Below are 25,098 nucleotides of genomic sequence, written 5' to 3' on the forward strand. Positions count from 1 at the left end.
GTCATCAAACAAAACAGAACTGGTAGAGCTGATACTGGCCTGCCCTGTTGGGCAGAGGGAGAAGACAACATTAATTACACAGGCAGACTAACCACCTTCTTCTCCTCGCCTTACCAAAGGCATTAGTTCTACTCACCACGTGCGCTCCCCCACCCCAGTCCCACACACACAGAAGCCTCGATCACTCATAGATGCCATTTGATGGCATTGGTTAAAGAAGAATAACCCAGATTTAGCAAATACAAATCTATCCAGTCACTGTTCACGTAACAACAACAGACTTTGCTTTTCACCTTGTTGGTGCAAGTCAGATGTAAGTCAGAAATCACTGCCTTTCCCAGTGAGCCTCCAAGGCAGCCTCTCCACCCACCAGTACTTCATCCACTGCTCTCATCACACACAGAAACAGAAGTAAATCCTAAAGAACACCACACATCAGCCCTTCCCTCATCCTTTTCTACCTTCAGTTTCCCAACCAGAGAAAAATAACCCACACTACATACAGCTGTAAAAGCAGAAGGTACCCCAAGCAGCAACCAAAAGCCCTACAGACACCCCCTGTGCCCTGGCACATTTATAACCACCCACACCCTGGGGCCATTGCTAATGGGAAACACCTGGAGCTGGGCAGTGCCTGTGCACCGTGCCTGTGCCCGGGAAAGGCGGTGGCTGAGGGGTTTTGCTGTGGAGGTGGATTTGCTGCGCCTGCAGTCAGCTCTGCAGGGAACCAGGGCTCCCTCTGAGTCATCTCCTCGCTTCTGCACGCTCTTCCCTCCTCCGGCTTCGCGGGGCCTGCGGGGAGGTGATGCTTGCTGACGGCCAGGCTGCTCCAAGTTAATCCCATCACAGATGCAGTCTTTGTGGGCTTTACTTGTAGAAGTGATTAGTTGTGTGGTGATGGGGCCCTGTGCTTCCTTCTTTAAAGTCTGGATTTCACTTCCTGCATTTAGATGCACGTGAGTTCAGACAAGCGCTGCAGCCTGCATGGAGAGGTCAGTAGCCTCGTTCATAACGTGCTAAACTTCAGGAGTGTTTTGGTTTCGGCTGCCGCCGGCAACAAAAGCGCCATGCGGCCGCCCCTCCCCCCGCCGGCGTGCGGAGGAGAATGGAAAGAAAGAGGCAGAAACTGGTGGGTCGGGATAAGGGCAGTTTAACAGAACAGCAAACAGAGGGAACAGCAACAACAACGATACAGATAAGGAGAAAACACGACAAAAACAGACCCGCTCTCTCGGACAGCACCGGTGCCGCACGCTCCCGAGCCGCGAGTGAGTCCCCGCCGCGCCACCCACCCCCCCCCCCCCCCCCCCCCCGCCCCCGGAACCCAGGGTGACGTCACATGGTATGGAACACCGGGCTCTGTTTGGCCAGGTGGGGTCAGCCCCCACCCCCCGGCTGTGCCCCTTCCTGGAGTCTGGTGAAAATTAACCCTGTCCTGGCCAAACCCAGGACATTACCCGCCCCTTATTCCATACCATCTACATCATGCCCAGGTCCCCCATTGTCCAGCCGATCACCACCACTTCTCCTGTCTCCAGATATCTTTCCCTTAGTCTATGGATCATCACTCTAAAGTGTCCGTTGAGTTCATTTAATCCATGACTTCAGGCTCCATCTGTCGTAATGGTCTTCCGTGGCAGGGGAGGTGATGTGTGGTGGTGGGCGGTCACTTGCTGCATCCGGAGCTCATGGCTGATGTATCTGGTGCGGCCCGTGCCCACAGTCTGCAGGAGATGTTGATCTTGATGAAGTTGCTGGATGCCAGTTGTTGAAAACCAGGTCCAGTTCCATCATCGCTGTGCTCTGCTAGGGTTCATCAAAAAAGTCCACCCTTCTTTAATCTGGATGATTCTTACTATGCTACTACTGGTACTAAATATACCAATTGTAACAGTGATAACAGACAGTGACAGGGTTATTTAACAATTAACTTTATACAATTTATTTATGGACTATTCTCCCCTAAAATCAAATCCCCATGAGGTACACATCGGACTTCCCCATCCTTCCGCATTACCCACCAGGTACACCCAGGTCCTTGAGCAAAGGCAATCCCGCGGACGGGCTTGCCTTTGCCCGAGGCAGGACTAACCCAAACCGTCTTCCCTAACATGTTCCGCATGTGCACTGCAGGGACTTTATCCCCTTCTACGGGGCGCTGAGGTTTTGACTGGGCAGGACCAGCCCGGTTGGTGGACCCTCTGGTGTTAACCAACCAGGTGGCCTTTGCTAAATGAGTATCCCAATTTTTGAAAGTCCCACCCCCCATTGCCCTCAAAGTGGTTTTTAGCAGCCCATTGTAATGTTCGATCTTTCCAGAGGCTGGTGCATGGTAGGGGATGTGATACACCCACTCGATACCATGTTCTTTGGCCCAGGTGTCTATGAGGCTGTTGCGAAAGTGAGTCCCGTTGTCCGACTCGATTCTTTCGGGAGTGCCATGTCGCCACAGGACTTGTTTTTCCAGGCCCAGGATGGTATTCTGGGCGGTGGCATGGGGCACAGGGTAGGTTTCCAGCCATCTGGTGGTGGCCTCCACCATTGTGAGCACATAGCGCTTGCCTTGGCGGGTTTGTGGCAGTGTGATGTAGTCAATCTGCCAAGCCTCCCCATATTTATATTTTAGCCATCGTCCTCCATACCACTGAGGCTTTACCCGCTTGGCTTGCTTGATTGCAGCGCATGTCTCACATTCATGGATAACCTGTGCAATAGTGTCCATGGTCAAGTCCACCCCTCAGTCACGAGCCCATCTGTATGTCGCGTCACTTCCTTGGTGGCCCGAGGTGTCATGGGCCCACCGAGCTATAAAGAGTTCACCCTTATGTTGCCAGTCCAGATCCACCTGAGCCACTTCAATCTTAGCAGCCTGATCTACCTGGTGGTTGTTTTGATGTTCTTCAGTGGCCCGACTCTTAGGGACGTGGGCGTCCACGTGATGGACTTTTACAACCAACTGCTCTAGCCGGGCAGCAATATCTTGCCACAATGGGGCAGCCCAGATAGGTTTGCCTCTGCGCTGCCAGTTGTTCTTCTTCCATTGCTGCAGCCACCCCCACAGGGCATTGGCCACCATCCAAGAGTCGGTGTAAATATAGAGCACTGGCCACTTCTCTCGACTGGCAATGTCTAAAGCCAGCTGGATGGCTTTCACCTCTGCAAACTGGCTGGACTCGCCTTCTCCCTCGGCCGTTTCCACGACTTGTCGTGTAGGGCTCCATACAGCAGCCTTCCACCTCCGCTGCTTCCCCACAATGCGACAGGACCCATCCGTGAACAGGGCATACTGTTTCTTATCTTCTGGCAGCTGGTTATACAGTGGGGCCTCTTCAGCACGTGTCACCTCCTCCTCTGGCGCTGCTCCAAAATCTTTGCCTTCTGACCAGTCCATGATTACCTCCAGAATTCCTGGGCGACTGGGGTTTCCCATTCGGGCGCGCTGGGTGACCAGCGCGACCCACTTACTCCACGTAGCATCGGTGGCATGATGCGTAGAGGGGACTCTTTCTTTGAACATCCAGCCCAGGACCGGCAATCATGGTGCTAGGAGGAGCTGTGCTTCAGTGCCGACCGCTTCTGAAGCAGCTCGAACGCCTTCATATGCTGCCAGAATCTCTTTTTCAGTGGGAGTATAGCGGGCCTCGGATCCTTTGTATCCCCGGCTCCAGAACCCCAGGGGTCGACCTCGAGTCTCCCCTGGTGATTTCTGCCAGAGACTCCAGGTTGGGCCATTCTCCCCGGCTGCGGTGTAGAGCACGTTTTTAACATCTTGCCCTGACCGGACTGGACCAAGGGCTACGGCATGAACTATCTCCCGTTTAATCTGTTCAAATGCCTGTCGTTGCTCAGGGCCCCATTCAAAATCATTCTTCTTCCGGGTCACGTGGTACAGAGGACTTACAATCTGGCTGTAATTTGGGATGTTCATCCTCCAAAAACCCACAACACCTAAGAAGGCCTGTGCTTCCTTTTTGCTGGTTGGTGGGGACATAGCTGCTATTTTGTTGATGACATCCATTGGGATTTGACAGTGCCCATCCTGCCATTTTATCCCCAAAAACTGGATCTCTTGCGCAGGTCCCTTGACTTTACTTCGCTTAATGGCGAAACCGGCTTTCAGAAGGATCTGAACTATTTTCTCTCCTTTCTCAAAAACCTCCTCCGCTGTGTCGCCCCATACAATGATGTCATCGATGTACTGCAGATGTTCTGGAGCTTCACCCTTTTCCAGTGCAGTCTGGATTAGTCCATGGCAAATGGTGGGACTGTGTTTCCACCCCTGGGGCTGTTGATTCCAGGTGTACTGGATGCCCCTCCAGGTGAAAGCAAACTGTGGCCTGCACTCTGCTGCCAAAGGGATGGAGAAGAATGCATTAGCGATGTCAATTGTAGCGTACCACTTGGCTGCCTTGGACTCCAGCTGATATTGAAGTTCTAGCATGTCTGGCACGGCAGCACTCAGCGGTGGTGTGACTTCATTCAGGCCACGGTAGTCTATTGTCAGTCTCCACTCTCCAGTAGATTTTCTCACTGGCCATATGGGACTATTAAAGGGTGAGCGAGTTTTGCTGATCACTCCTTGACTCTCCAGTTGACGGATCAGCTGATGAATGGGGAGAAGGGAGTCTCGGTTGGTACGATACTGTCGCCGGTCCACCGTTGTGGTCGCGATTGGCACCTGTTGCTCTTCAACCCTCAGCAACCCCACAACGGAAGGATCCTCCGAGAGACCAGGCAAAATGGACAGCTGTTTAATTTCTTCCGTCTCCACAGCAGCTATGCCAAAAACCCACCGATACCCCTCTGGGTCCTTGAAATACCCTCTCCTAAGATAGTCTATGCCAAGGATGCACGGAGCCTCAGGGCCAGTTACAATGGGGTGCTTCTGCCAGTCCTGCCCAGTGAGGGTCGCTTCAGCCTCCAGTACACTCAGCTCTTGGGACCCCCCTGTCACTCCCGAAATGCAAATGGACTCTGACCCTTTGAACTCTGATGGCACTAAAGTACACTGTGCACCAGTGTCCACTAGAGCTTTATACTCTTGTGGATCTGACGTGCCAGGCCACCGAATCCACACCGTCCAATAGACACGGTTGTCCCTTTCCTCCACCTGGCTGGAGGCAGGGCCCCTCTAATCCTCGTCAGAGAATTTACTGCTCACCTGCTGTAAAAATGACTTGGAGGTCCCCTCCAGAGGATCGGAATCAAGGTCAAACTGTCTACGTGGTCTGGAGAGCTGGCTTCTGGAAACTGGAGCGGCATTTTTCCTAACAGAATCCCCTTTGGTGATTGTTTTACCTCGCAACTCACGCACTCGTGCCTCTAGACTTGAGGTGGGTTTTCCATCCCACTTCCTCATGTCCTCTCCGTGGTCACGCAGGTAAAACCACAGGGTGCCCCGTGGTGTGTAGGCTCTGTACTCTCTCTCCTGAGCAGAGAAACACTTGCCCCTAATAGCTGAGATGCAGGCCTGCACAGGTGGGGAGTAGGACATATCCTCTTTGAATTGCTGGAACTGCCGGGACAATTTATTTACAGCTGAGACAAGGGAGGAAGAGAGACTTTCCTCATATTGGCGGAGTCTGACAGCCACCTCATCCACTGTTGGTGCCTCTTTACCTTTCCAGTTTACAACTGCCAGTGAGTTGGCATATGAGGAGGGTGCGCTCCGCACAAACTTCCTCCGCATGGACTGTGAGCACTGGAGTTCATCTGGGTCTGTGGGTACCTGCTCATCGTCTGTGTCACAGTAAACCAGCTCCCGCACAGCTAATTCCCTCAAGTACTGAATACCCCTTTCCAAATTGGTCCACTTGCCAGGATAGCATACAAAATCGTCACTGAAGGGGTACCTCTCCCTCACACCTGACAGAAGTCTCCTCCAGAGGCTGAGGACTTGTTCCTTTTTCCCAATGGCCTTGTCAATGCCCCCGTCCCTGGCCAGGGATCCCAGCTGCTTGGCTTCCTTGTCCTCTAATTCCAAGCTGCTGGCCCCGTTATCCCAGCACCGCAGCAGCCAGGTGACAATGTGCTCGCCTGGGTGGCGGCTGAAATCTTTCCGCATGTCTCGCAGCTCGCCCAGGGACAGGGACCGGGTGATGATCTCTGTCTCTATCTCCCGCGATGACCCTGGCTCATCGTCATCCCTCCCGGAGCGATCTGCTCTCTTTGTGTCTTTCTTTAGTTTTACGGGGGTGACTGCTACCGGCACAGGTTGGTCACTGGGCTCAGCCGCGCTGCCTGCGGCTGGAGCTGGGGCTGGAGCAGCTGCCGTGCCTGCCGGGGAAACCGAGGCAGGCCCTGCAGCTGTGGCAGCGGCGGTGCTGGTCGGGGGGGCTGTGACTGCCTGCTGGGCTGGAGGGGCTGCAGGGCCGGCTGGGGGGGCAGCGCCAGTGCCTGCCGCTTCGTTTCCCCCCCCTTCCCCTTTAGGGCAGTGAATCAGGTTGAACAGGGCTCGGCAGGCGTGGGCCAGACCCCAGCACATTGCGGTGATCTGTGTCTCTCTGGAGTTCCCAGGGTGGCAGCACACTTTTTGCAGATATTTTACTAGTTTGTACGGATCCTGCACGTGTTCAGGGGTGAGTTTAAAAAACATCAGGGGTGTCCACTGCCCTAGACACCTGCCCATGCTGTCCCACACACCCAGCCACTCAGAGCTATCCAGCCCCGGCGCAGGTCTCTGCACGATGTTCTTAACGACTTGCTTAACCCTAAACAAGACTCAAAACCCATTCAGGAGGCAGAACAAAAGGAGAGTGCTGGCCTGAGCATCCCACGGGCACTCGAAATTCTCAAAAGCCGTTAGGACTGGCCTGAGGGAAAGAGGAGGGGCAAAAGAGTCGGGGAAGGTATCCCCTTCGGTTTTCCCCACAGATTGGGTTTGATTATTAACAAATTCCAAGACATAGGATCCGAGGTATGGAAATGACCGCAGTGCCGCATGCAAATACAAGCCTAATTTCATGCACATTGATGTTATCATGTCATAAGTCAATATCGTACAGTACAGTAAAATCATAATCCTGATCCTTTTCCCCGTGACGATGAATAGCACCACAGGTAACAAGTACAGCAAGTACGGATTCAAAAACCACAGCCATCTGATCAAAGACAGAAACATTTTTACTGGCGACTGTTTAACTAACACAGCAAAATGCCTATAACAAAATTTTAACAAAAATCTAAGACAGCAGTTTTAACACCCGCTGCTCAGCCCTGCCATTATCCCCGCCCCACGCTTGGGCGCCAAATTTAATGTTTTGGTTTCGGCTGCCGCCGGCAACAAAAGCGCCACGAGGCCGCCCCTCCCCACGGGAGTGGGTCGGTGTCCCCTCTCGCTGCACCTCTCTGTAAAAAACAGGGATCTTTAGGAGGAGTGTGGCCAGCGGGTTGAGGGAGGTTCTCCTCCCCCTCTACTCTGCCCTGGTGAGGCCCCATCTGCAGTGCTGTGTCCAGTGCTGGGCTCCCCAGTTCAAGAAAGATGAGTTGCTACTGGAGAGAGTCCAGCGGAGGGCTACGAGGATGAGGAGGGGACTGGAGCATCTCTTCTACGAGGAGAGGCTGAGGGAGCTGGGCTTGTTCAGCCTGAAGAAGAGAAGGCTGCAAGGGGACCTCATAAATGTTTACAAATATCTGCAGGGTGGGTGTCAGGAGGATGGGGCCAGACTCTTTTCAGTGGTGTCCAGCGACAGGACAAGGGGCAATGGGCACAAACTGAAGCAGAGGAAGTTCCGTCTGAACAGGAGGAAGAACTTCTTCCCTCTGAGGGTGACGGAGCCCTGGCCCAGGCTGCCCAGGGAGGCTGTGGAGTCTCCTTCTCTGGAGATATTCCAGACCCGCCTGGACAAGGTTCTGTGCAGCCTGCTCTGGGTGACCCTGCTTCGGCAGGGGGATTGGACCAGATGACCCACAGAGGTCCCTTCCAACCCCGAACATTCTGTGATTCTGTGATTCTGTGATCTTTCTGTGCCTTTGGGTGCCTGCGCTTTGAAGAGGGGCCAAGAGCGAACTTTAACTGCCTGGGAAGGAGGTTGCAGCAGCCTTTTTCCTTAGCGTCGAGGAGAGCTGCCAGAAGGACATGCAGAAATTGGAAGTGGCCGCAGCCCAGAAGAGATGGGGGTTTGTCAGACCTGACACGTGCTTTGCCGTGCACACATCGAGGGGAATTCCCACTAGAAAATTAAAGGGACGTGTCGATCTGAGGTCACCCAGCCCTCCTAACCTGCTCTTTGAGTGAAAAGCGTGGCCGCACGGGTCTCTGAAGTTGCTTGTTGAGACTGTGACTAGCAATTTATTTGATGCAGGCCACCAAAGCTGGATTAGGAGGACATGCCAGGGACTCGGCGTTGGTTTCACCGCTGCGTCTGGCCCAGAGGTCATAGCGTTTCGTCCAGACAGAGCCTGCTGCCGCCATCCAGACCCCCTTCTCCTGCGACACAGTCGCTGCGTCTCCCCGTGCCTGACCTTGGGCGAGGTCCAAAAGCTGGGGAGTGCTGGTGCAGGCTTCTTCTTGCTACGAAAAGCTGCCCTGCGGCATCTGGCCCGCTGAGATCCTGTGACAGGACCACTTTCGTACTGCTGTGATCTGACTGGATTAATCGGTCCTTAGAGCCTTGGATAGGAATATTTTGTTTTAAATCTGAAGAAATTATGCTTTTAGTCCCCATAACTGCATTTTGATTAATCACCCAGCAATGAAACTCCTTCAGACCTCAGTTTTCAATCCGATTGGAAACATTTTTTTTAATTTGTTGTTGTTGTCATTTTTGGTCTTGGGGTCTGTAGGCAGGAGCCATGTTTCTAAAGAGGAATAGGATACGTAAAGGAGAAAAGCTAGACTTGCTGTATAAAGAAGGCCCAACTTGTTCATCTCGCATCTTCTAACTTAAAGCCACTACATTTTCCTCTCATATTTTGTCTGGAGGACTACTCAACAAACTGATGATGATTTTCTTAGCCCTCAGTCGGACGGAACATGTGTTCGTTTTCTTTTGGAGGAGAGCTTTTTCTCCTAAAAAGGGTCATATTCTCTCCTGGCCAAGGTGTTTTCGATTTTGGTGAAATAATAAAGCAGGAGATGTGGCCTTTGGCTTTTGCGCGTGTCCAGCAAACGGCGTGCCCTCAGCAGGCCCACCCTGCCGGCCGTACCAGCTTAGAGATCTCTGGTGCCACCAGGTCTCTTGTCCCACGAGCGTTTCTTCACCGCAAAGCGGAGGGCTCGGAGGGTGACGACATTTCACGCACCTCAGAGCCGTCGCCGGTGGCCTCTGCTCCCCGTCACTGGCTGCTCTCCCCGCTGCGTCCCCTCCCTCGTGCTGGGGCGACGCCGGTGCGGCCGCGCAGCGAGGGGGCCCGGGAGCGGCTCTGCACCGCACACAGCCCACGCGGGGCGCGGGGGAGTTGTTACTCGGGGTTTGCTTCCCCTGCCTGGATCGCTGGGGCACAGCCTGACATTCGTGCCAGCACCACTCTGGGGATGAAGGAGAGGAACGAGCTGTCGCTTCAGCATCACCAGCATGCAAAAAAATACTCATCAGAATGAAGCTTGGCACTGTCTACACGGTTAAAGCGAAGCATGTGGCCGAGTATTTGCAGAATCTGGCTCTTCTGTACACAGTAACAAAATATTGTGCAGGGCTTGTTGGTTTTTTTTTTTTTCTTTACCAGTCACCTTCCATGAAAAACTCCATCTGCTAAACACCACCTACTGCGGTTTGTAGCTCTGTGGAGTGAACGTGTGCCTGGTCTCTGCGAAACAAAATGCCCACTCGGTGTCGGAGCTGGCTGAGATGAAGCTCACAGCAAAGGGTGTCGGAGCTGGCTGAGATGAAGCTCGCAGCAAATGGGTGCTAGCGTTACCAAAAAACAAGAAAACAAGAGACAAACCCCCAAACCCTGCTGCTGAGGAACCTGGGTGATGAGTTTCTCAGTGCCGTATTGAACACTCGGAGCGGCTCACCGGGGAAAAAAATTAGACAATTAAGGCTTTTATGACCGTATCTTCCCTTTAATTGTGGCCTGCTTAATTGGGTAATCCAATTAATCAGAAAGTCCTAGGGAACCCAGCTAAACCTAATGACACTTAATGACATTGGCGGTGGCGTAACGAGGACGGTAATTACACGGAAGCCTGCGGATGCCTCGGTCACGCTGGCGCCTCCCTCTCCCAGTCCCCAGCCGACGCTGCCTGCCCTGCTCCAGGCCCGGCCGCAGCGCGTACGCACACCCCCGTGTACACGGGTCACGGCTTCAGACCCGTGGCTCCCCGCTTCCCCCGCACCAGTCCCCCCTCCACGGGGGCCTCCCCACGGCGCGGGCACTGCCGCGCCTCGCCACGCCCCCCGGCGGCACGCCCCGCCTCCTCAGCGGCACGCCCCGCCCCTCCCCGGACGAGCCCCGCCCCATCTCCGCGGAGGGGGCGTGTCCTTCCGCGGCGTCCCCGCCCCGGAGCCGCCCCCACCCCCTTGCCGGCTCGGCTCGGCTCGGCTCGGCTCGGCTCGGCTCGGCTCGGCTCGGCTCGGCGGGCGGGCGGCCGCGGCCATGGTGGAGCGGGCGGACGAGGCGCCGCTGCTCTTCTGGGCCGAGGGCCCGGCCGTGTCGGCGCCGCCTCCCGCGGGCGAGCCGGGAAGCGGCGGCGGCTGGAGCGCGGCCCCGTGGGTCGGCGCGGAGGCGGCGGCGGCGGAGGAGGACCAGATCGTGGCCGTCTTCGTGGTTACCTTCGACCCCCGAACGGGTGAGACGGCGCGGGCGGGCGGGACGGGGCCTGCGGTGGCCGGGCCTGCCGTGAGGTGGATGCGGGCCGGGAGACCGGTGCTTCGAGGCGGGGCTGGCGGGCCCCGGGGATCCGGACGGTGGCCCGGGGAGCCGTCCGCGTCCCCGGGGCTTGCCTTCGGTCTCCATCCCACCGGCACGGTGCTGAGGGGTCCTCCCGGCTACCCCCCGGGGGTTGGATGGCATCTTTCCCACGGGAGATGGAAGGGGGGAAGGTGTTTCTCCTCAGTATCCAAAACGTGGAAGAGCCTGGACAGAATCACAGGATGGTCGGGGCTGGAAGGGACCTCTGTGGGTCACCCAGTCCAACCCCCTGCCCAAGCAGGGTCACCCAGAGCAGGCTGCACAGGACCGCGTCCAGGTGGGGCTTGAGTATCTCCAGAGAAGGAGACTCCACAGCCTCCCTGGGCAGCCTGTTCCAGGGCTCCGTCACCCTCAGAGGGAAGAAGTTCTTCCTCATCTTCAGCTGCAGCTTCCTCTGCTTCAGTTTGTGCCCGTTGCCCCTTGTCCTGTCGCTGGGCACCACTGAAAAGAGTCTGGCCCCATCCTCCTGACACCCACCCTTCAGATATTTAGAGGTATTTATAAGGTCCCCTCGCAGCCTTCTCTTCTCCAGGCTAAACAAGCCCAGCTGCCTCAGCCTTTCCTCATAGGAGAGATGTTCCAGTCCCCTCATCATCCTCATAGCCCTGCGCTGGACTCTCTCCAGTAGCTCCTCATCTTTCTTGAAGTGGGGAGCCCAGAACTGGACACTGCAGCGACAGCCGGTTGTCTTTCAGTTTGTCTTTCGATCTGAGAGTGCATGCCGTCTGCGAAAATGGTGAGATTTCCTTGGTTGGCAGAAAGCTGAGCTTCCTCAGGAGTCTGTCTGAACCAGCTGTTGCTTTGAGCGAAGTCCAGGGAAAGTTGGGAAACAGCTTTTCTCGCATCGGATGTGCAGTTAATGCTGGGTGTCACCAGCCTGGGAGTAGTCTGTCGAGTCCAGGAAGATTCGGCCTCCCACTCCTACTTAGCACGGACATAAGGAACACGATAGGACTGCGAGGAACACATCAGCCAGATTAACCAGGTGATCTTTCAGGTCCCTTCCAACCCTTACCAGTCTATGATTCTACGATTCTAACAAACGTCAGCTTTGCAGGTGGAGAGCAAAGTGCCCTGTGGAAGAAGTGGACTCAGGAAAAAAAGATCTTGAAGCCACAGGGGTGTGGGATTACTAGGGTCAGAAAGGGGATGAGGGAATTCCTGGGTCAGCCACATCAGATGGCATGAAGGATTCTGTAATGTTCCTAAAGGTATCTGGTCCTTGTGTGTGACTTAAAGGAGATCATCAGGTCAGCGTCTGAGCTGGAAACGTGCCTGGTCCTGCCCAGGAAAAGCGCAGCAGACCTCCTTTGGTGGCTTGCTCAGGCTCGTGGAAGGCAGAATTTCTGGCGGTGGCTGGGTGGGTGGCTATGCCAGGTGACGTCTACCCAAACACAGGTGAGCAGTTGGGTGAGAGATGTTTTGCTGTAGAAGGATAAGGTGGTTGCTACGCTAATAAGGAACATAGCGGCTGTGAATGAAGTGCAGAATGGTGGCAGCCCGGGAGCCATCATCTCCTTGCTCCCCGCCCTTTGGCAGTCCCCTCCGTCAGGGAGCGGCCGGCTGGGAACGCTCGGATGCTTCAGAGAGCGTGAGCAGCAGGTCTGCGCAGTCGCTGCCCCGTGGTGAGCACGGTCATGTGGGGCTTTAACGAGGTTGCTGAATCTCCTAGGGCGGGTGGTCCTGTGGGCGGGTGGTGACAGAAGACCCGGTGCTCTCCTGGGCAGCAGTGGGGCTGCATCTGGTGGGTGCAACCTGCTTGGCGTTGGGCTCGAGCACGTGTGCTTACCAAGACTCATACTTGTCCTGGGTAAAGCAAGTGGAAAAAAAACCCAGGAACAATAAATTTTGCTTGGGGAAAGAGGTGAAGAAAGATGAACCAAAGTCCATGGCCACATGGACTCTGTCAGATCAGAATAGTCGAAAAGAGGCTGAACCTTCTTAGCCCCTTCTCTGTGGCGGAGATGATGGCAGTCAACCTTGTGGAGGTCCTGGGCAGTCTGTTGGCTTGAAGGGTGATGCGAGTAATGGAGGGAGACGAGGAGGGAAGAGGGGCAAGTAATCCATTTTGCACCAGTGAATCTGCAAATACTCTGTTTTTCTGTCCCGCGTTTCTTCCATGCAGGAAACGGCGCCGGTGTGACGGCTAGCTCACACTTGGTGCTCCTCCTGGCCTGGCACAACACGGCAGCGTTGCGCGGCTGGAGGCCTTAAAGAGCTTTGGAAATATCTGATGGTGAGGAGGGCCAGGTGATGAGCGCTAAGTGCTAGTGCCATCGTCATTTCTGTAGGGATGTGAGAATCCAGGGAAGGGAAAATACAAGAGAAGGAGGAAACACACCCCTAACTTTGCACACCAGAAACTGAGCGTGCTGTTTCTGACCTGGCTTCCATGACATCTCCAGATCTGCAGATTTCACAGAAATGCAGAATGTTTGGGGTTAGAAGGGACCTCTGGGGATCACCCAGTCCAACCCCCCTGCCGAAGCAGGGTCACCTACAGCAGGATGCACAGGACCACGTCCAGGCGGGTCTTGAATACCTCCAGAGAAGGAGACTCCCCAACCTCCCTGGGCAGCCTGTTCCAGTGCTCCGTCACCCTCAGAGGGAAGAAGTTCTTCCTCATGTTCAGACGGAACTTCCTCTGCTTCAGTTTGTGCCCATTGCGCCTTGTCCTGTCGCTGGGCACCACTGAAAAAGAGTCTGGCCCCATCCTCCTGACACCCACCCTGCAGATATTTAGAGGCATTTATAAGGTCCCCTCGCAGCCTTCTCCAGGCTGAACAAGCCCAGCTCCCTCAGCCTCTCCTCGTAGGAGAGATGCTCCAGTCCCCTCATCATCCTCGTAGCCCTCCGCTGGACTCTGTCCAGTAGCAACTCATCTTTCTTGAACTGGGGAGCCCAGCACTGGACACACCACTGCAGATGGGGCGTCACCAGGGCAGAGTAGAGGGGAAGGAGAACCTCCCTCGCCCTGCTGCCCACACTCCTCTTGATGCACCCCAGGACACCGTTTGACTCTGGGCAAAACCTCTCGCCCGCTCTCCAGCGCTGGGTGACTCTCTCTTGGGAGGTTTCCCGTGCGTGAGAGCGGCTTCCCGGGTTTCTGCAGCGTTGCTCCCTCCTCCCCTGGTTCCTCGGGCGGGCTGGCAGTCGCTGGCGCGTCTGGGTGAAGTCTCTGCCGTGTTTGCTCTACTGTTTCGCCAGACCAACTTCTTTTTTTTTTTTTTCCTTTATCCCCACCTTTGTTCCCCGGCTGCCACGTCGCCCGTGCGTTCACAGGGCAGGGTGAGGTGGGGAGCTGCCAGGAGCGCAGGTGGCTTGTTGCCGATCCCAGAAAAACAGATGAGTTGTGTGATACTGACGCTGTTTTTGTGGTGACGCGTGGGGTACGGACCTGTTTTGAGGTGCCTTTTCCTTAGTCCTGCCGCAGAGCAGACGTTGTTTGGGCCGTTTCCGCTTCGACACCCCTGTGGCGGGTACTGCACCTGACAGTGGTGTTTGTGACTAAGCTGAGCAGAGCCAAACAGTTTCCTTTGCTCGACGGCGCTCCTGCGTATCGATCTGGTAATCTAAAGGCAACGACCAATAAGCGATTCTCTGCGATGCAAGGCTTAAAAGCGGATCTGGCCTTAACCACAATTTTGTGGTTAAGAGGCAACAGTCTGAAGAGTTGACTTCCTTGCTCTTTCAAGGAAGGGTCTTGTGCCTTTAAAAAGAAACCCGCACGTGCACACAAAAACCCCCAAACAACAAAAGCCAACATCTATATATAATGTGCCAAGCCTACGGGGGACCGCGCAGGCTGGCATGATGTCACTGGCTTTCTCTGCCAGCCTCTCGCACGCCTCGGAGGCGAAGGCGCTTCCCAGCAGAGCTCTGCGGGTTCCCCCTGTGCCGGGGGTCACCAGGCTGCCGCCGCTCCCCGGCCAGCCCGGCTCTGCCGGAGAGGTCCGCTCGCGGGGCAGGAGCGGTCGGTTGGATGCAGAACCCCTCCTGCTGCCATGCGTGACGCTGCTGGGGTTTTTGGAAGTCCTGGCCGGGCAGAGTTGGGGGAGGTCTGCTGAATGCTGGGTCTGTGTGAGAAGAAAAAGAGCCTGTTCGAATGTCGGTCGCCTTTTTTTGTCCGTGGCGAACTTGCCAGCGGCAGGGCAGGACTTTATCAGCTTCAGGGACGTTTTGTGACTTCTCTGGTATTGAGCATCAGTTCCCGGATCGGGCCCCTCAGGTGGCTGTTTCCACCAAACAACGGCATGCGTTCTGGCTGGGTTGGCAGGCAACAGATGTTTGCTAATCTTGATCTAGCTTGCCATTTATGTGCTTTTTTGTTTGGTTATTCTACCATGCACAAATGCATTGCGGTACCTGGATCCCCTCGGCCTCCGGGTAAAGCTTCAGCCAGCTCCTCCTGGCCTAAACAAAACACGAGAGGTTCCCGGGAGAGGTGCTGATGGCTGGGGTGCTGGCTCAGCGGTTCCTGTTTGGCCAGCCCTGCCAAGCGTAGCCCGAGGAGGATGATGGTGGTGGTGTGGGCTGCCACAGAAACTCCTCCTGAAGAGCAGCAGTCTGTACTTTGGGTTCTTTCAGTGTCGGATGCTGGTGTCGACAGCCTGAAAGGAACAGCGTTAGTACCGTAGCTCCGCCGCTGGCAGCTGAAACTGCAGCTGCTCTTGGATTAAGCGTGTGAAGGATCGACCCACACAACAGCACCAGCTTCAGAAACGGCTCAAAAAGTTCTGCAATACCTGGACGCTGTGCTGCAACAAGTAGCGTTTGCGAGAGATGTGTGGAGTGGAGGGTGTCAGCCACCAGCTGTGACAGTTCAGGAGTTCAGGACTTGCGTTAGCGCGCTCTTACTGGCATCCCAGGCAACAACTTACTGGTGTTTGTCCTCTAGAAATGAGTGCTGTGTCCACGTTTACCCAAATACATTTGCTTCTCTGCAGGCAACATGGTAGAGTGGTGTTTACCCCAAGATATTGATTTGGAAGGCGTGGAATTCAAATCCATGGCAAGCGGGTCCCACAAAATCCAGTCGGATTTCATGTGAGTAGGTCTGAGCTGTATTACTGCTGCTTTCTCCCAACTACGCATCTGCACCAGCATCCCTTCATTCAAAACACGCGAGAAAAATGCCACCTATGGAGTTACGTTCCTGCATAAACGTGCTGCTAAACTGTACCTAGCTGAGCCCGAGGCACTCTGCAGATGCTCCTGACAGCGTATCGGGTACGCGCTGGCTGCGTGGCACCTGCCGGCTGGCAGCTTTGCCTGTGGAGCTCCACTGGTGAAGGCGGCAGGGCAGCTTCTCAGCGGCGTCGAATTTTTATTGTGTGTTGGGCATATCATATGGCACGGCTGCTGTTGGGGCTGGCAGCAGAGGCCTAGGGTGGAGGGAGGGGACGGCAGAACTGAAGCGGGAAGGATTTTGTGGGGACTGGACTTGGGAAAAGGTTCTTAACTCCACCAGTGCTTTTGGATCCTGTAAATGCTGTGATAAACAGTCCTTGCTCACTTTCTTCTCCGCTAGCTCCTTCCTTCAGTGGAGAGCCAGAAGCTCGGAATTCTCTCCCTTCCCAGCCTCTTAGTAACCCAGTGTTGCAATGCTTTGCAGTGCATTGCCGTGTCGCAGTTCCTGTTGGTCAGGAACAACGGTTGCTTTCTCAGAGGCGCCTGCCTTTGCCCTTGCCCTCAGCCAGAGTACGCTTCCCCGTGCTGGCACCCGCAATCCGGCCAGGTAGCCAGCCTGTGCTCACACCTCGCCGCACTGCAGGCTCCTCTGCGCTGGAAGAAGGGCACTGCCTTGGCTGGGTCCTGCGTCCTCTGGTGGTGTTCCTTCCAAGTTCTTCCCTTGCTTGTGTTCCTTACCAGCCTGTGACATGGCTGGCAGGGGCTTCAGCGGTAGAGGCACTGGGAACTCTTCCCTTGCCTGTCCTGCCTTGTTCCAGAGAAGGGTGGGACACCAGGTGCCTGCCCTCAGCCCTGCAGATCGCAGGGCGGGCCTTCAGGGGATTCCCTACAGAAGGAACCATGTTCCCGAATCCGTATTTTTAGCGGTCAGTTACCTTTGTTTCTTCCCCTTCCCTCTTTTGGACATGAACCTTTCTGTCAAACGTTTGTCCCCAGCTATTTCCGGAAGGGGCTCTGTTTCGGCCTGGCCTGCTTTGCCAACATGCCTGTGGAGAGCGAGCTGGAGCGTGGTGCCCGCATGAAGTCCGTGGGGATCCTCTCCCCTTCCTACACCCTGCTGTATCGGTACATGCACTTCCTGGAGAACCAGGTCAGGTGAGTTCCCTCGGGAAGGGGGCTGGCCGCTCCCTGCCCAGGAGAGGTAACGTTCCCTCGATGGAGGGCGGTTTTAGGCGAGAGTGAAGAGTTTGGCTACAATTCTGAGCTACAATTTCCTGGAGTGACGGCTTCTACAGAAAGAGTCACAGGTCCACAACGGGAAGGAAACAAGGAACTGCTTAGCAGCAGTCTGTTCATTGCTAACAGGCCAGTCAGATGCTACCCAAACCCTGCTTATTTTGCAGGGACAAAAGTGTCGAGGGGAGAGGTGAGAGAACAAGAAATTCCTGTTTTCTCCTCCTGAAAATCATTTTACTGAGGGCTCACAAGAGGCTTCTAAACCTATGGCAGTGATCCTGGCTGGATGCGTGCCTCAGCTGTGTTGAGTGAGCCTGGCAGGGAAGGTGATGATGGCAGAAGGGAAGGCTGTTCCTACCTGAGCGGAGCTTAAAACGGGATCAGTCCTATGCGCGCGTCAGCTCGCTGTCTGCTTCGCTCCTGCCCATGTCCTCAGGCCGCCCTGAAAGCCGGCGTTGCTCCGCTGGCTTCGGCTGCCCGCCTGGACGCGTCTGTGGTGGGCTCCTTTGCTAGAGGGGAGAGGAGGTGTTGGCTGGGGGCAAGGCACGAAGCAAGTCTGGCGACAACTACCGACCTCCCCTTTTTTTCTTTCTTTTCCAGACACCAGCTGGAGATGCCAGGGCACTACTCCCATCTAGAGGCGTTCTATGATGACAAGAAGGGAGTTCTCCCCGACAGCAGGGGCACCCCCACCTCTCAGCAACCTGTCCACTGGCTGCCATCCATCCACAGATACATGTACCCGGAGATGAAGGTGAGGCGGGTGCTCCGAGGCTTGCGGGAAGGGGCAGCGTGCCGCTCTCTCGTGCTTCTTCATGTTAAGCAGTCCCTCCGGCGCTTTGCAGGCTGCTTTCGGCGAGATTTTGTTACTTGGGCTGTTACAGCCGGCGGTTCTCTGTCATTGCTGTGCGCTGGTCTTGCTCCCGCATTTAGACTTGGCATCTGTGCCTGTGTCCCCGTTTCACCTCCGAGCGGTTTTTGTCCCCTCTCCCTCCACCTGCAGATCACACACCCTGCTGGCTGTATGTCTCAGTTCATCAAATTCTTCGGTGAGCAGATCCTCGTCCTCTGGAAGTTTGCCCTGCTGCGCAAGCGCATATTGATATTTTCACCGCCCCCAGTTGGAGTTGTCTGCTACAGAGGTATGTTTCCAGGGACACCGCAGAGCTCTGATCTGGTGGGCTGAGGCACTGCAGAAATGTGTGTGGGTACTGCGGGGACAGACACCACGCAGGTCTTCGAACTCCACTGCAGCCGTTCCTTGTGAAGATGGCGTTCAGCCTGCGTTTAGCCATCTCCTACAAAACGCTTTTCTTCAGGCCCTCAGGGTGAGGACACGCCTGGCACTGGCACGCACCATTCCTGTCAACACAGGACAGTAAGAGTGCTGAATGGATCTGTGGAATCTAGAACACGGGACTCGTGCGGGAGAACGGATAATTTCCTATCCAAAATAGGATGTCCCCACTTGAGTAGTTCTGGTGTTCAGGGGCATTTCAAAGCTCTCACCGTTGTCCATGGAAGCGTGTGGGAGAACTGGGTAAGCGGGGTTCAGAATGCCCTTGAGGGAATACTGAAAGCATCTCGGGATGTGCTTCTCTTCGCAGTGTATTGCTGCTGTTGCCTTGCCAATGTTTCGCTACCTGGTCTTGGAGGAACTGTCCCAGAGTCCAAACCATTCTTCTACGTGAACGTGGCAGACATAGAAATGCTGGAGACAGAAGTATCATATGTGGCCTGTAAGTATGACGGACGAGGCGTGACGGTTTCAACTTCAGGCCGCACAATGTCTGGAGACACCAGACTGCGGAATAAACCCGATGAGAAATAGGATGTGCGTGGAATGACTGCTGGGAAAGCAATGTGCTGCTCTGAAAATCTGGTTTTGGCAGGTACAACAGAGAAGATCTTTGAGGAGAAACGGGATCTCTATGATGTCTATGTGGACAACCAGAATGTGAAGACACATCACGAGCATCTGCAGCCACTCCTGAAAGTCAACAGTGCTGACAAGGAGAAGTACCGACGGCTCAATGACCAGAGGTAATAACAGACAGCTGGGTGGCGCTGGGCCTGAGAGGAGAGCGGTGCCATGTGGGAGAAAGAGGACGCTGCTCCTCTGTATGTTCCTTCTTGTCTTAAATTTTCAAAGTTTCCCACTGCTTCAGCTCATCTCTTTGGGATTCTGGTTCTGCTGTAGCTGACTGGTGGGAGAGCCCCTGGGCTCTCCGCACACGTGCGGTTACTCTGCCGGCGAGCTGATGGAGCAGACAGAAGGCACAAAGAGAAGCAGAGGTCGTGACTCACCATTAGTTCACCACTGATCAGTAGCAGGACTGAAAACATGGCCTGATTTCTGGCCCAGTGTCTTACGAAGACTGCGCTGTTGCCTCAGGTGCCGGGGCGACAGTGGTAGTCTGACTGATGTCCAAGAAATGGATGTGAAGTTTTGAGCTGTAACCCTTGTCTTCTCATAATGCTTTCAGGTTCACCGTAGGTGCGTGTGTTTAATCCGTCTCCCTTCTCTCAGGCAGATGTTAATGTATTCTCAAGAAGTGGGCGAGGACTGCAGCTCCTGTGAAGAGGACCTTTTCATCTTGTGAGTGGCTGCCTCGAATACTCAGTGGGTCGCTGTTAGGTTTAGGGAATCTTTTCCACTGGTTTCATCTTGCACTGGTTTGGCGCGTTATGAAACATCATGGTTAACATAATTCCGCAGTCAGCGCTCTTCCTCTAGGGATCCAGGAACCAGACTGGCTCTTCCTCTTCAGATCATCGTCCTTTCAGTTTGAGAAGCCAAATGCAGCCGTATTATCTCCACTGGGGTCCCCTGAGCGCTGGGAGGGAGAAGGGGATTTTTTAAAACACAATTAGAAGTGCAAGAACCCCCTCCCGTTTTTGAAAATCCAAGCACCATAGAAGCTTTCATGCCAAACATTGAGGTTAGGAAGGGGCAGTGTCCATGGGAGGCAGGCACTGCACTGTGCTGGGGGAGGCGCGGTGTGGAGACGAGACCCGCGTGCGGAGGACTGGCCCGTTGCCGTGCCGAGCTGTGCACCTGGCAGAGGAACCAGGACTGGGTGCAGAGTGTGAGGTGCGGCGTTAGATGAAAACCGCACCTCTGCCACCTCCGAAGCCCTTCCCTGCCCGCTGCTGCTGTTCGCAGTCTGCGGCAGGTGAGAAGCCGTGGTGGGATGGAACGGCGTGACGGGCTGCCGGGGCACAGCTGAGGTCGCTGCGCTGCACAGATGTAGGCAGAGCTGTTTCGAACGGCCTTGCGCCACCCTAGGAAAGCTCTAGGTGCTCTGGGTAGCTCTCAGCGCTGCGTTGCGCGCCAGCAACGGGGAATTTATTTACCCAGTGGCTGACTAGATGGACGACGCCACCGTCCTCCTTTGCGTTATGGGAGCTGTGGGTCGGATGTGCCGGCGTGGTCACCACAAAGCACGCATCGGCTGATAACGTGGCTCGCTTCGGAGGAGTGGAATGCCTACCGCACACCAGCCAGACGGAAGCACCGCTGCAAACGACAAGTTGCTGCTTTACCTTTGTTTATTCTGGGTCACCCGTAGGGTAGATGGAGGACTACTACAGCGTCACCTGAGGAGGTGGGACCTGTGATTGAAGGGGGTTGGATGCAGTTCTGGGGCTCTGCGGCCTGTTTGGTAAAGATGCCATTGTGTTGGGGGTCCAATGCCGTCTTCTCAGCTGACTTTATCCTACAGGTTTTTCATGGAGCAGAACAACCGCATATTTCAGACGCTGATGGAGGTGTCGGCCAGCCAGGACAAGACCCTGACAGCTGACCACGCACGAGGCATGGGCCTGGATCCCCAAGGGGATCGCAGTTTCCTTATGGACCTGCTGGAAGTCTATGGCATTGATGTTATGCTCGTCATTGACAACCCCTGCTGCACTTAAACCAAGGGCGAGAGAGATGGGGAGCAAAGGCCACTTTTTAAAGAGCACCAGACACTGCTTGGGAAGACCACTGGAACTCATCACAACCACTGGACGGATCTCATTTTATTTAGTAACTTTATATGGAGAGTATTTATAATTTTAAAACAAAATGTGATTTTATTTTCTCCCCCCTCAACTTCCCAATGAGCACCTCCTCTGGGCTTTTTTTTTGTTTCTCTTTGTCTCCCTTTCTCTTTCATTTGTGTTTTTTTTGTTTAGAGAGGACCAGTGGCACCTTTGCACGAATCCTCACTGTTGCCAGTGATACCTAGGCTTTGGCCTAGCCTGGATACCTGAGGGCTGAAGACTTCAGGAAAGCACTTTGTCTGACGGGGACCAATGTGAAATGCTGTAGCTGAGCTCTCAAGACTTGACTGGAAAACCCTCCTGTCATCTCCTCTTCCTCTTGGGGACTGAAGAGCGCTTCAGCACAGGCTGTTAGTGGTCCAGTCCCATAAAACAGCTCCTGTCCTACCATGTTTATTGGTGGGGACAGTTAAACCAATGATAAAAACCAGGACTCCTTTAAACACCCCTCACCCAACTTTCAGCAGCTGAGTTGGAATAAAGCCACTGTTCCTCGTCAATGCAGAAGCAAGTTTGGGGTAAGGGGGTGTGACAGGACCTCATGACTTTACTTACTGGAGTGGCACGGTTTCACTTCCAGCATTTGAGGTGGTACAAACTGGCAAAGACTTACACCTACCTATCTCATAGCTGGAGAAGAGCACCATCTCTGCTTAATCCCTCCTTCCACGTCCTCTGGTTTTCAGTTGCATCACACCTGCTGCTTTGGTTCAAAATCTTCAAACCAGCAAGACGGTCTCCTGTTGAACTGGGACCAACGTCACTGAGCCACTTTGTAGTCGCGGTGCTCTCCAGCCTTAGCTCCGATGGTGCTGGGCAGAATCGGGTTGAATAAGTGTGCTCTAACTAATGTCACTCGCTCTTCCTTTGTAGCAGACTGTGTTTGTCACTCCCTCGCTTTACCATTGTCTGCTGATCTTTGTCAAGCAGCCTTCAGCACTGCCTGCCGCTGTCCTCGGCTGTCAGTGTGGGACAGGGAGCAGTACGTGACCTTTCAGCTGGAACAGCTTGGCAGCTTGCAGGAGGCTCCGCTGGAGTTTGGTGTTCTTAACTAGCGCAGCTGCTAGAAGCAATGTCTAACAGGAGGCCTTTTTTTTTTTTTTCCTGGGCAGAGAAGCTGTAGAACAGTGTTTCTCATTCTTGTGCTGCGGGAAGAATAGGACTGAGTCCATGCAGGGCCAGTGGTTCCCTCCAGGAAGGCTGTGCCTGTCAAGGGTAATCCCGTCGCCGTGCGAAATCCAAGAATGGTGCTGCGGGTTCTAGGTGCACCCTGTTCTTCCTGCAGCAGAGGAGGGGGTTTGCTTGCTGTGGGTTCAGAGGTTTTAGTGAGGTGCGGGACGAGGGGCCTTGCGAGGCTCACAGCACGGGTCGTTGGTACGAGCTTCAGCATAGTCCGTTCCTGTGAGCTGCCGGTCTCCTAGCAGTCGCTCCCCTGCCTGCTTTTTCAGGGCTTTGGCTATTTTTGTACAGGAGAAAACATGCTGCTGCTTGTATTGCTGTTGCTCACAGCTGTAGTGTAGTCATCCTTAGAAAGTTGGGGGGAAAAAAATGAAGAAAGAAAAAAAAATGGAGCTGAACATCGCGTAATGGAAAGATCAGTCTCCTTTCCCTGAGAAATGGCTTTGTTTTTAAATTGACATCTCTAGTATAAAAATGACCCACAATCTCTATGCTTTTTGCCAACTTCCACTTTGCTTTTAACATGCTGCCTGCAGCGCAGACCCGAGGGAAGTACAGCTGGCTCCGTATTGCTGTCACTTACTTAACTTCCTTCAGATATAAAAAAAGGAACTGAGACTAGCAATTCTTCCTTTCACTTTCTTAAAGGCTTGCTACATAATTAGTTGTGGCCAGCTGTTAATGACTTTCTCTTCTCTTTGATGTCAGTAGTTCTTTTGCTGAACTAAACAGGGACAAACCTTTAACTTGTCCTTGAAATTTTGCATCCTGTGCAGTCAGAAGCTTTCTAACAGAGCGTGTAGAGCACCATGTTCACACGCTGTCAGAGCATCAGGGCTACGAGACGGCGCTGCTAGAGCCCACTGAGCAGAACCTCCTGACGTTACGATTTGACATTTATTAAACCTCTGCTTTTCCAGAAACTAGGTCTTCAGTTGCCAGCAGTAGTGTGGGTGCAGAAGCATCAAAGCAAGCAGGTTACTGTAGAAGTAGCATCCGTGCTACAACCCGGCTGGATGGCTACAGATCAGTTTGCTCTTCCTTGTGATGCTGCTTCTCCACAGCCTCTCTTGGCGGGGGACTGCTACGAAAGTCAGGGAGTTGCCAGGCAGAAAACAGAACAAAAAGACTTCTCGCGCCTAACCCTTCCTTGTTTGATTTGCTGCAAAAGGACTTTCCACCTGCACTCTCCTTTTGTAACAGACGTTGCTTTTATTGTTGTCGCATGTGGAAAATCCTTGGTGAATGGGTCCGAATACAAACGGCTGCAGCTTGGGACATTTGGAACCAATTTAATGGACTCTCGTCTTGCCGGGAGATAACGTAATTCAAGATAAAACAGTTAAGTGCAGACATTTAAAATCCGCTCCTTGGCACTTAACAGTTGCTTTTTTGAATACTAGCTGGAAGGGAGACAGTTACTTGGTGTATTTTGAATTAAGAGAGGGATGAAAGCGTGGCATAAGGTAGGGTATTGCTGATAACTACAAAATCCTCTTCTCCCTTTGAAGTACTTTGCCTTTACAGTGGTGGTGCCTTTCATTTCTTCGGTGTGATGCCTCCCGCCAGTCGGTTGCAGGCAGAGCCGGGGCTGCCCGGTGGTTACGGTAACCGCGTGTATCCTGTGCCCTGTAGGCAGAGTCTGGGCGGTTCCTCGCGGACACCCAGCTCACGGTACGACAGCCGTTACAGGTTCCCAGCTGGTACTTCAGCCTGAGTTTGAACAGGAGAGCAAGAGCTTCGTAACTGCATCTTAACTCAAGTTGCACTAGAAACGTATAAACAGAAGTAATGAATTATTACTGCTTGTACTGTCTGGATTGGAGGGTAAAGCTTGGGAGAGAAATAAAAGCTAGGTTTTTAATCTGAATGAGGGAGACCATGCCAGACATTGAAATCATGCCAACGTCTTCTCACTGCAAGGTTAGGCCAAGCTGCACAGAGCCAAGTACAACTCAGAACTATAATGGATACTAGGAGAAAGGCGTTAGAGTTCAGATTTGTCCTAGAGACGTGCCAATACCTTCATTTCTAGCACGTACGAAGTGGTTACTCCAATGTGTGTTAGAGCTAACGGTCGTGTCTGTCGCAGGAGCTGAGCTCGCCTGTCCAGCGTCCTTAGGGGCAGAAGAAAGTTCTGTCGCCTTTTCAAGAGAAGGCAGCTTACTGTGCAGCGTATTTTGTAAAGCAGTGTTACTGTGATACTTCTCCCACTTTAAGAACTGCCAAAGTTAGTTGGCAGAAAGCTAGGAGTAGCTGCGGCCCTCTTGGTGACAGACTGTGCAGGGGGCGTTGCTGTGGGAGGTGGGAAGGCAGCGGCTGCTGCAATAGCAGGGCAAGAGCCCTCTGTCCTAATGCGAAAGTCTAGCTACCACGCCTGCAAACTAACCCAAATTCTCTCTTCTAAGTTAGCTGCTGTCCCCTTCCCCCCCAAGCCAGCAGTGGTTTAACGATTGCGGGAGAAGACAACACAAACGTCTTCCGCGAGGGACGGGAACGTACCGACGTAACGGAGCGATGCCCGTCCAAACCAGAGGGTACCAAACGCCTGTCAGCCAGGATTTCAGCTCCTGGTTAACGCAACACGCCATTCAAATGGGAATGTTTAACTGTGGTTAAAATAAACAGGTGCCTTGGGCTGGTCCATCA

General features: G+C 54.1%; 1 protein-coding gene across 1 annotated transcript; it reads left to right on the forward strand.

Moving 5' to 3' along the window:
• Positions 1-10,526: 10,526 nt before the first annotated feature.
• DENND11 (DENN domain containing 11) lies at positions 10,527-25,098 on the forward strand. The gene is made up of 9 exons (XM_075429413.1): positions 10,527-10,732; positions 15,801-15,900; positions 16,981-17,139; positions 17,821-17,974; positions 18,224-18,362; positions 18,828-18,959; positions 19,113-19,263; positions 19,751-19,819; positions 20,946-25,098. Exons 1-9 carry the CDS (start codon positions 10,540-10,542, stop codon positions 21,139-21,141), a joined length of 1,293 nt encoding a protein of 430 aa, XP_075285528.1. The 5' UTR covers positions 10,527-10,539; the 3' UTR covers positions 21,142-25,098.

This window comes from Opisthocomus hoazin, chromosome 8, assembly GCF_030867145.1.
Source record: "Opisthocomus hoazin isolate bOpiHoa1 chromosome 8, bOpiHoa1.hap1, whole genome shotgun sequence".
NCBI lineage: Eukaryota > Metazoa > Chordata > Aves > Opisthocomiformes > Opisthocomidae > Opisthocomus > Opisthocomus hoazin.